General features: G+C 41.6%; 1 protein-coding gene across 1 annotated transcript; it reads right to left on the bottom strand.

Moving 5' to 3' along the window:
* Positions 1-909: 909 nt before the first annotated feature.
* LRRC30 (leucine rich repeat containing 30) lies at positions 910-1806 on the bottom strand. The gene has a single exon (XM_042809081.1). It carries the CDS (start codon positions 1804-1806, stop codon positions 910-912), a length of 897 nt encoding a protein of 298 aa, XP_042665015.1.
* Between the last annotated feature and the right edge of the window lie 9663 nt (positions 1807-11469).

Genomic DNA, 11469 nt, shown 5'->3' with positions numbered 1-11469 from the left:
TTAGGAGACATACTGCTTCTTGAGTCAAGTCATTCCATGATTCCAAACATAGGGAAGTGCAAAAGGAAAACAAGTGCAGTCCATCTCATAATGATCAGCTTCATCTGGCAGCCTTTGTTTAAGGGAATAAGGTTCCACTTCCATTTCTCGCCTTGGCTGATCCTGAGACACTTCTACCGATACCCAAGTAGGCTCCGTGGGAAAAGACATGCATATCAGGAATGGGACTAGGAGCTATGTTTGGAGTCTTCTTCCAAAGAGCTGGAGAATCTCTCCACTACTGTCATCTTCATCTGCATTTTATAGCAGCCAGCTCACAGCTGCAGGGTAAACAACAAGTAATATTGAACTGGCCAGTGATATACTATACTGTCTTTGGGCTAATATAGCTCAGGATATATACACTGCTGAAAGCGAATTAAACATTTTCCTTGAGATTCACTTAGGTAGCAGTGTTTGTTTATGCAGTCATAGCTGCACACGAAGAAATGAGCAGGAGTTAAAGTGCAACTTCAATCACATATAGCAAATCCAAATTATATTAATATTTCTCCAACCTAATATTTGGCAAGTATAGATATCTAAACTTCTAGCCATCTGCCTTAATTTGTTTCTGTAAAAAGAAGAGCAAACATTTTATCAACATTTATTGTTTGCATGTTTTCTTCCTCTCCAGAAAAGCCCAAACACTCCAACTCTGAAGACTACAGGAGTGGATAGTTTTAGAAAATTTTACTTTTCACTCACTTAAACAGGACTATCACACTTTACTTGCTTTCTGCCAGCCATTACTAAAGCCATCCACAGTCTTGGAAATCCAAACATTACGAAGTGGAAGTGACCGTTGAGGAAAGTACTCTGGCACAAGTGAGTCATGATGACAGGCTTAATCCCAAGTCCGGCAGAAACTTAGTTGTGTTCCTTCTTCTCCTTTAGATAGTTGAAGAGAACATCCAGTCCCCCCTCAATGATCTCAGGCAGCGGTCGGGACAGAGGGTTGTGGGAGATGTGGAGGCCTTTGTCCATTGGGTTCCATGCAATCCGGGGCAGCCTGTGCAGCAGATAGAGCTCATCGGGAAGAGTCTGTATGGAATTGTTGTCTACGTTTAGCAGCTCCAGAGCTGTGATGAAGCAGAGAGACCGCGGCAGAGTGCGTATGTTATTATTCTCTATGATGAAGATTTGCAAATTGACTAGGTACTGGACGCTCTCTGCAATGTTTTCAAGCCTGTTGGACCCCAGGTGCAAGAAGTCTAAGCTCCTCAGTGCGAAAATGCAGAGGGGGATCTGCACAAAGCGATTGTTACTGAGGTTCAGTTTCTTTAAGCTTGTCAGGTCAGTGAAGCTTGAAGGCAGTTGTGAGATGCAATTGTGCGAGAGGCTCAAAACTTCCAGGTTCCTGCACAAGCTGAGCTCTGCTGGCACTTCTGTCAGGCAATTCATGTTAACAAACAAAACCTTCAGGTTCCTCAGTAGTCCAATCTCCTTCGGCAGACACTTGAGGCGATTGCCACCCAGGTTCAGCACTACAAGTCGGTCTAGTTTTCCCAGTGAAGGAGAAATCGCCACCAGTTGGTTACGTGAAAGGTTCAGTTTCTGCACCTCAGGCAGTCCCCACAAGAAGTCAGGGGCACTGGTCATCCCTTTCATTATAAGGCTCAAGCTAATATAGCGCAGTCCCCGTTTCAGCAGTGACTTGGGGTCTTTCCCTGAGAGAAGAGCATCTTCCCATGCAGGCAACTTTGAACTTTTCCGCAGGAAAAGCATGCTTCTTCTTCCCTCGTTCTTTGAGTGCTTGGTTCCCATAACACCCTGGATCGCTCCTGATAGAAGAAGGGAGATTTTCTTCTCCTGCAAGTGCTACACCAACACGCAAATACCACCAGAGGTTGACAGCTTTCGGGAAAGTCAAAGCAAGGAGATAAGGAGGAGCCTGTGAAGTGCATCTCAGTCCACCGGGGCATTTTCCATAGTTGCTGAGGGAAAGTTTCACTTTTGGGGGCTTATGTTGTTCTTGGTGCACAGTCTGTAATGAAATACTTGCTCCAGACTTGTGAGCAAACCTGTTCAATTCAAACTGAATGCCATGAGGCAGCTGTCACTGTCATTTGGCCTGGGCTTTATTGGACAGATATGTATCTTCACTGCAAAAAGGTCACAAGGATGCTGTATATAACTTCCCCATGTCAGCTTTCTTGGCTATCTAGTACATACCATGGCTGCAGGACAATTAACAAGAGTGACTTCAAAAAACAAACAAGAAAACTATTGGAGAAAACAAGCAAACAAAAAAGCTATCATTTCAGTTTTTTAAAATCCAGTTTTATTTTAATGTTCCTCATTTCACTGAAATAATTACCAATCCACCAGAAAATTTTGTATTTTGCAAGAATGCAGGTAAAGAATCTTCCTGTAAGTTCTTGTTTTCTGCTTTGTTTAGAAAAAATTACCCCTTGTAACAATATTTTACCTCATGTATCATCTCTGTAATGAATATAGGCCTCTTTCTTTGCAGAAAGGGCACCACTTTCACTGCAGCAGTGACATTTTCCAGTGGTATCTGCGCCCACTTGGATGATCATTCACTACCCACGTTGCCAAGTGTGAGCAGTCACGTTGTGCAATATAAGGCTCAAGCTAATATAATGCAGTCCGCATTTCAGCAGTGACTTGGGGTCTTTCCCTGGGAGAAGAGCATCTTCCCATGCAGCAACTTTGAACTTTTCTGCCAAAATTCTGCCCAAATTACCTTGTCCTAAATGTCCTGCACATCTTTCAGTGAAGTTTGGGGGTCTGGTTCTTATGTGCTGCAGAAAATGTAGCCACTTGAAGCCCCCTTTTTCCTGGGCAATTTTTCTGTATTTCTGAGATATCCTGGAGTACACAGGGACTATAAATTAAATAACTCAAACTATACATGACATTTAAGTCCAGGTGGAGGGACTGATGGGAGAGGAAGGAAGAAATGAAGTATAATAATACCCGACAACAGCTGATGCTGGCTCTGATGATGAAAGGAAATTGTATTGCTACAGGAACCCGTGGTGAGTTCAAACTCAAAGGGACCCTAAAAAGGATATCCAAAGACTTCAAGCACCGTGTAAACTAGGTGAAAATTCTGGTAAACAGGACATAACTTTCAGTGTTTTTCTCTTCCAGTGATGACAAAGACACTTCTCTGCTTCCTGGCAGATCTGGTAATGTATGTATCCCCCACCACCCCACTTCAGAGGACCTCTCTTTAAAGCCCTGCAATAGATCACATGCTAAAGGACTACAAGCAAATATGCTGTTGGGAGTCATGGCCTTGTGGCAGCCTCTTTGGAATCAGTCCCCTCAGGCTTTTCCCGCTGCTGAACACTGTTGAATTCCTGTTCAGTTTTAGGTCCCCCATAGCACCGCCTCTGCCTGAGAGGAGAAGGGACATCCATCCATGTGCCTGGAGAACAGCCAGGACCACGATGACAAGCACAGTTACAGCATGCACCTTAACACGGCTGCATGGTCTAAGAACAACTGGTCCTTTAAGAGGTGGGAGGTGAAATACTGCATTCCCCGGAATAGCCTGCAAAGAGCTGAGGCCAGTTGTTGCTGTTTGGTCAGAGCATGCTGTCAGCCTGCATAGCAGCTACGGATCCCTCCCTCACAAGTTTCTTCCGCCAATATTTGTCAGTTTACAAACAAACATTGTATCAAACATCCCATCACAGCCACAACACTGACTCAGTGCTCATGTTTATCATCACCCGAACACGCCGCCTGAAGTGGTGCGGTAGACAGAGCCACAGGCCACCCTTGTGCCTTTAACAGCATGGCAGAAAATGAAGCCTAAAACATGGTCCTGCAGCTCAAGTAGGCCAAAATGCAAACGTGGGAGTCCCTCATGAACCCTGACTCCAAGCTATCTGCCCAACTGTTGTTAGAAACATGCCAATTTTCAGATTTAAACAGGCAATTCCTTTGCTGTGGCAGAGGCGAAAGGAAGAAAAAAAGGCTTTCAGGGGGCTTGCACACAGTAACCTGTTTGCTTTCTTGAGATAATAAAGCTGGAAGGAGCAACCTGCTGCCATCCTGCATGGCTGTACTGTATCACAGTCCCACATGTCCAGTCAGCTATTTTTGGATGAGAGTGCCTCCACTGCATTCACTGCCTGGAGACTTGGCATGGCCCAGCCTAGCCTCTCCCTGCAGAAATCTAGATTTCCTAACAGCCTGACTCAGCCAAAGCACTCGCTGCCCTTTCCTGGCTCTGCTCTATGCTGTCTATTTGAAACAGCCTCTGCTATGGCCTGGTGCGGGTTGGAAAGCTTTGCCAGCCTGTGGCAGGGAATATCAGAAGCTGTGCCTTTATAAAATAAAACCATTTGCTTCGGTCCAGCATCTCCTGTTCCTGCATTGCCTTACTTCTTCTGCCTGTGAGGCAACAGCAGCAGAGGGCATTTTAAAAAATAGCTCCACATCTGCAGCTTACATTGTCCACTTCCCTTCCTGCCTCTGAAAGTAATGTAACCACTGTGTGTGGGGAAAAAAATAGCCATTTCCTTTTCTTTGTTCTCCAACAGAAAAACAGGCTCGCAGAAAAACGCTTTCGGTTGTGGAGATGGGAAACTCTGAAGTAATCAAACTAAATTCCTTTCTTGCAATCAGGAGAATAAAACCATAGTGGCCTCATCTGGACATCACAGGAACTGAGCGCGTGAACAAAACAGTCCCTTATCTGTTGGTGTCCTGCACTGTTTTGTTCAAACAGTTTTCAGTATACTCTGTTGAACATACTTATCAGAAGAGGCACCCCTGGACTATATACCCACCTAAGGCAAAATTCAGCTCTTAAGTATTGATTGCGTTCTCTAAATTCTCTGTACTTGTGCATCTGCCTTTGCTTCCACCTCAGGCAGTTGTAGGTGAAGGAGCTCGTCCAACGCCAGCCTCACCCATGGTGCTGCCCCTGAGCATTGCTGTTGCCTGCTGTGCTGTGCTCAGAAGGCATGTTGACCTGTTCTGGCCTTTTGTATGTATCTCAGCCAGCGAAATATTGCACTGTGTCAATGCCGCCTAGCAGAAAGCAGAAACAAATTCCTTCCTTGCAAGCTTGGGATTTGCCTGATGCAATTGATAATCATTTCATTGATTTAGCAAAAATGTAAGTGTCAGGGGAAAATAAACATTCCAAAACTTGCTGAGTAACTGTACAGCCTAACTGGTGTAATAAAAGAAGCTGTATGACTAGCAGTGATAAAAAAAAATGGTAAATTGACAAAAAAATGACAGGCTATATTTTCTGAAGTTCTCTGACAATACAAATGAACAGACTTTTTTTTGAAGGAAGCAGGATTGTCAGACCTGAAAAGCACTGCAAGAAAAGTTCACAATGACATGGATTTTTAAAATCTATTATCTACTGGCTCTTCTACTTGCCTGCAGATCTGGAATTTCTAGAATATGCTTGGGAAACACTTTCAAGCTTTTCTCTGCAACCAGTGATGAGTTGGACAATTTTTTTTTTGTTTTAAACAAAATAAAAGTTGAGATCACCACATAATTTTTCCCATAGGATTTGAGCTCTTAATGAAACATCCAATAGCATCAGGCTGATGAAATTGTAGCCATCTTGACACAATGAATTTCAGCTTTTGATAATCTGTGCTTTCTTGCAAAACCAAATTCTATAATTGTCTTTTGAATTGATGAAGATACAACTGATGGTTTCATCAGAATACATCTATAGTTTTCTAAATGATTTTGAAGTAAATTTCATGTTCTGCATGGAATCAAAATCCTATATAGGTCCCCGGGATCAGATTTAAAATAATAATAATAATAATAATAAAATAAGGAATAGGTTAAAACTTAAAACGTAGCCTTTTCTAACATCACGGCAGGTTCGACTCACACTTCCTGAAGAGATTTTCATTTTCATCGAGTACCTAAGTGTTATTATAAACATGTGGTTAAATGATGCTGCAAGGTATATAACTCTTGCTGTGACAAGAATGCTTTGGCTAAAAAGACTTCATTTATTTCCAGTTCAACAGGAAGCAACAGTCGTACAGGGGAAATGTTCATTACTAATGCAACTGCAGCTACTAACCTCCAGTACTGCTTCTCTCTGCTGTTTCTTTTCTCAAAAGTAAGTTTTAAAATAAGTTCCAGTGCCATGAAAACTGTCAAAGGCATCCTCTGGCCTTAGAAGTAAATTTTATAAGTTGTAACTACTTTGCAGTGGTTTGTTGATCTTGTAGCCATTCTGAAATAAGAAGCCAAGTTTCAAAGGTAATTTGAGATTTATGAGATGTTACACAAGACAGGAACATTTCTTAAAGCAATTTCAGTTTTCCTGTTAATTTGTTTTTAATTATGGTGTTGTTTCCAGCCTTTAACACCTATAAGTCCATGGAGCTCTTGAGGACTGTTTTATTAGGATCCCGGGTGAAGTTGTGGATTATCTGACCCATGAAGAATTGGACCAAAAGGTGAAAACTGCCTTTGCAAGAGCTTATTTAACAAGAGCTTTGGCAGACAGACAAAGTCTTTCTGCAGACCTCCTGACAGAAGACAAGCTTAAACTATCCATGGCATGGAATAAAAAGAGAAAGGATTTATTTTGTGCTTGTGTGGACTAGAAATGACAGGCACAATTCCTCTTGCTAGCTGCCTGCCAGCTGTGACTCTCATATTCCATGGAAGTAGAGGAAGTTTTATTTCTTTTCTTCAAAATTGCAGTAATATCTTGACGTTCCAGAATGTATAAATGACAGGCTGGTCAACTCTCATGTCTGTCGCAGCTTCCCTGTTTGAACACAAGCCAAATAGCTGGCCTGCCTGGCTATGTCTGTACAAGCAAACTACACAAAGGCAGGACATGTTCCCATGTGGTTGTGTTATCCATGTGCTCTGGGGCTCTGTCTTGTCCCATGCCCACGGGTACTCTCCCCAGCAGAACTAGGGACAGTGGGTATGTATGCTTGCCATAGGTTCATAGCCACTCATCTCCAGGGAAAGAAAAGTTCAGAGCATAGACATGAGCTATAGCCCACCACCATTCTGCAGAACATCAAAACCTTGTCCTGCTTTATTGAGTAACCTGTACTTTAGTGTAGTGGAAATGCTAAGTCATAGCTTGAACCAGTGACTGAGCACCTTGCGGGTAAAGCAGGGCCAACCCAGGGGAGCTCATGTGCATGCAATGCAGACCTCATTTAAGGGTTGGCTGTGGAGGGAAGGGTGTCTTGTTGGATATCCTGGTGTACCTGAGACTTTCTGAAGGTAAGGAGCTTATTTCCTTTATTTCTGTTGCGTTTGAGCAAGTTCTTACTTTCTGCAGCCTAGAATCTTGCTGCTCTGCTGTCATTGCTCTGCTTTCCATTGCATTGCATTCCCCAAACTGGATGAAGGAGCTTCTGATATAATTATTGTGACATCATCTCTGCTGCAGATTTCCTTTTTCACACAGCTTTTGATAGGCGTTGTGCTGTTTTATTTCTTGTGATGCATCTAAAATGTAGTACTTCTTTGAAGGTAAGAGGCCTAAATTCTCCTTGGCTAAATCTTTTCTGACCTAAGAAAGAGGTATTTGGGGCCCTGTCTGACAATGTAAATGTCTATTACATGCCTACTATGTTGGTCTTCATTTAAAAAATGCTTTAATACTTTCCTGTCTTTGTTGCTGGCTTTCTTTTGGGCTACAATTCCTCCAAGCCTTCTGTCAGCATCTGGAGTGCATTCAGTTCAGTTGCCTTTGGTGTGAAACCTTCTTCACTATGAAGCATGCAGTACCCAAGGGCTACATACTGCTTCAGGATGAGGAAGTTTTGACACCTCTTCAAAAGACGTTACTGAAGTTTGCGGGGTTTTCTTAAAAGTCTGTGGGTGTGGAGAGTGTCCAAAAGTAAGCATGACTCTGCTGTCTCCTGGCAGAACTCCCAGTCCTTCCAGCAGAGACTGTTTAAGTATTTTACATTCACAGGTCACTGTAGTTACCTGTTTTACTGGCATTTGAAAATCTATGTTATGCTCTTCATACAAAAGGCAGAGACAATTCAGTGGTTCCCAGACAAGCATTTCCATGGGAGTTTAAGTATAATACTTATAATTAGAAAGAAACAGTATTTGAACTAGGCTATTCAACATTATCTAGTAAGAGTCTTACAGACCCTCCATGTTCATTCTGTCAATATGCTGATTTTGTTAGACTGTTTTCCAAACAAGTAATTATCTCCAGGCATTGTCAATGTCAATGTATATGTGTCCTGGCTCAGTGGGGCTCTGCATGCCACAGAAAAGACCAGGTGGCCGAACATTATTTGTTTCAAAGTTCATTGCTGCTGTGCCAATGTCCCTTTTTTTAATTCTACTTGCTTATGTGTATTTGAAAATGCTGTCATAAGGTCTTAAGAGGGAAAATGATATGGAAGTTCTAAATTTAGTTTAGAACTTAAATCAGACACAAAAGGATTCATTTTTTTTTTTCATGACTGATTTTGTTTTTAAAGTAAATAAGTTCTCCATTTGACAAGTACTTTCTATCTTACTCCTCAAGAAATCTGGCAAATCAGTTCTGTAAATCGATGTGACCCTGCATGAAGGGGTTTAGGTAGTTCCATCTGAGTCCATTACAGTAATGAATGCACAAAAGAACTTAGGAAATAATTCAATCAAAGCTACTGGGGAGCCTTAATCCAAAATCCATGACTCTTACACAAATTTTTCTGATATAAGAAGAAACTCTGCGTTTACCTTCATATGCCTGATAGATGATAAAACAGAATCTAATTAAAACTCCCTAAAACACATATCAGTGTCTCAGTTTGAGATTTATCAGAGACTATCAAATGAAAGGGCAGGCATCTCTCTAGACATTTGAAGACTCAATACTGACAATTAATAGCTTGACTTTTAAATTTCTGGGCTCTAACTTAAGGAAACATATTGAATGCTGAGCTTCAAAGGGCTTGAACGAACAAATAAAACTTCTAAAGCAATCAGTAAAACCATGTATCTAGGTATTATTAGTATGACAGTGATATTTGAAATCCTATGAAATAATACGGGTCACTGTATGGTCAGACAGAGACTAGCGAGACTTGAGTCAAGTTGCACTTAAGGGGAGCTGCAGGAATCACAGAGGGCATAGCCTGGAGACAGAAGGTACAGACCAAAAGGTGAAAAAAAGCAAATGAAGGGAAACTTGCATTAAAAATGACCTTAAAAGTAATACAACAAAGCAAATCAAAGGGCAAATATGATCTTCAAGTTCCAGTGCAGGCAAGAAGAAAAAGCAGAAAGGAAGATCCACCCGTAAGGGTCATCTCTTATTTTACAGCTTCTAATGAACAACTTTCCAGTAGAAAGAATCAAATATGAGTCTGTTCTGCATCTGAACATTACAAAAGATTAATTGTGTTGTATGACCACAGGATTTCAGCGTTTATTGGACTATGGGAGCACAGGGTAATGTAGTTAATGATTCCACCTGAAGTGAAAGGACTGCACATTTGACAGCTGTGGAGGTAAGAACATGGTGAACACCAGTTCTGTGATGTGTGGACAAGTCAGCTAACAACAGGGTGAGCTTTTTAGAGAAGATGGAAAATGTGTGATTTGAAAGGAAACTGAATGACAACACCAAAATGTAGGAATGAAGTTAAACCAGAGTTTTGGTCAGGAGCAGGGAAAAGAATTGGAGTATTTTATTTTGAATCTTATCTTTCTTGTCCCAGGATTATCACAAGGACTATTTTGAAACTATAATACCAGAATGTGCATTTATCATGAAAGCTTACTACTATAGAGCTCAATAAGCAGGTGAAATGCGTTCTGTGATATAGTTGCCTGTGGTATGTGGAGACCAGACTTGGTGACCCATATTGTTTCTTCCCTTGAAATGGTCTTAAATCTGACCCCTTCTCTTGCTGCCTTCAGCTTCTCTATGTGTGCAAAATTCAGGAGCTTTGTTTCACAGGCCACTGCATTCACATTATCTTTGGTGCTGATCTACACGTTTTCTGCCTCTCTGAATTTCACTTTAAGTTTATTGAATTTGAACAAATGCAGGCAATCAGAGGAAAATGCAATTATAACAGAGTTGCACTCAGTTGTTTTCCAAGTGATAAGCATGGGCTGGTAAGATCAGAGTAATGTGCTGGCAATGCTGGCAGAGATTACAGTCCGTTTCCCTCTCTTTTCCACTCTGGAAATGTTGCATTTTTCATGAGGTGATTCAGGTTTGCCAAGGCTAATGATCATTGCTAACCTATTTCATGAGCCCAGGCTGAATCTTCAGTACGTTACAAATGTCTTAATTAAGTCAGCTCAGCAATCAAAAATGAATATACATGCACAATCTTTGCTATGTATAGTTAATTAGCAGCTTGGAAATCACTGGTGCTCTGTGGGTTTACGCAGGCCCTAGTTCAGGAATACAAGTTTTGGTACCTTTGCTTTAAAAGACACTTGTGGAATAAATCAGTAGGAAAAATGTCATAGTCTTCTGTTTTTCCTGTCCTTTAAATGATGGTGCCATAATGCTGGAGTAATATTCGGTAAAATGCGGTGAAAAAGTAAAGACAATATTCCACTACTGATAAGGCAGAGTCAACATTTGCCTGCTGCCACCTGCTATTGAACTTCTCTGACTGCACTTTTTCACTGTCCTGCTCTGGAGCATGCTGTGTGTAATACAAGCAGAAAAGGGCGAAGTGCTCTTCCTTGGATGGGAACTCTGATATGGAAATAACAAGCATTGTCTGCTACCTGGCATAAATACTAATCTAGAAATAAAGCAATTCCCCCTTCCTCCAAACCCTCACTTTTTATTGTGAAGGAAGCATAAATCGTCCCTGGAAAGATTGGAGCAGAATATCCGCTGAATTTATGATTAATAAGCATGTCAAGTTTTATAAGAGCATCCTTATGTGGACGCTGCTAATGGCCTTAACATTGCTTCCAGAATCAAAATCAAATGGTTGAGCAGACTCAGCCTCAGGAAGGCTTGTGGTGATAAGGGAACCATCAGAGTAAATAGGTGTACACATTTTTCAACCTGTCAAGTGAAAAAATCACAGATGATGATAAGTCAAGGATATGCCCTCTCGTATACGAGTTGTATTAATATTTGTGCTGAACAAGGCTGCCTCCTAAACAAGAGGGAAGAGGAGAATGTGAGAAACAGAAAGCTGTGTGATTATCTTGTAAATTACACCCACCCAAGAACAATAATTACTCTGAATCAGCATTTATACAAGGGAAAGATCTTTCTGCTTCTCAAAGCCGATGTAAATGTGAAGCCTGTAAGAAGTGCAGGAAGAGAGAAGCATGCTGATCGGAGTTATTGGGTAGAGCAAAACATAGACTTGCATGTTTTTTTGGGGAGGATTTCACTGGGGAGTGTGAGATTCTAGAAGACACCTCAGGCTGTAGGGACTGAGCCGAGCTAAAGCTGTTGTGTACGGAGAGCCCGTCAGATGCGTG

This window comes from Centrocercus urophasianus, unplaced genomic scaffold (genome assembly GCF_019232065.1).
Source record: "Centrocercus urophasianus isolate 14NV4802_14NV808 unplaced genomic scaffold, USGS_Curo_1.0 seq_11, whole genome shotgun sequence".
Lineage (NCBI taxonomy): Eukaryota > Metazoa > Chordata > Aves > Galliformes > Phasianidae > Centrocercus > Centrocercus urophasianus.
This window is presented reverse-complemented; position numbering and strand designations above follow the sequence as displayed.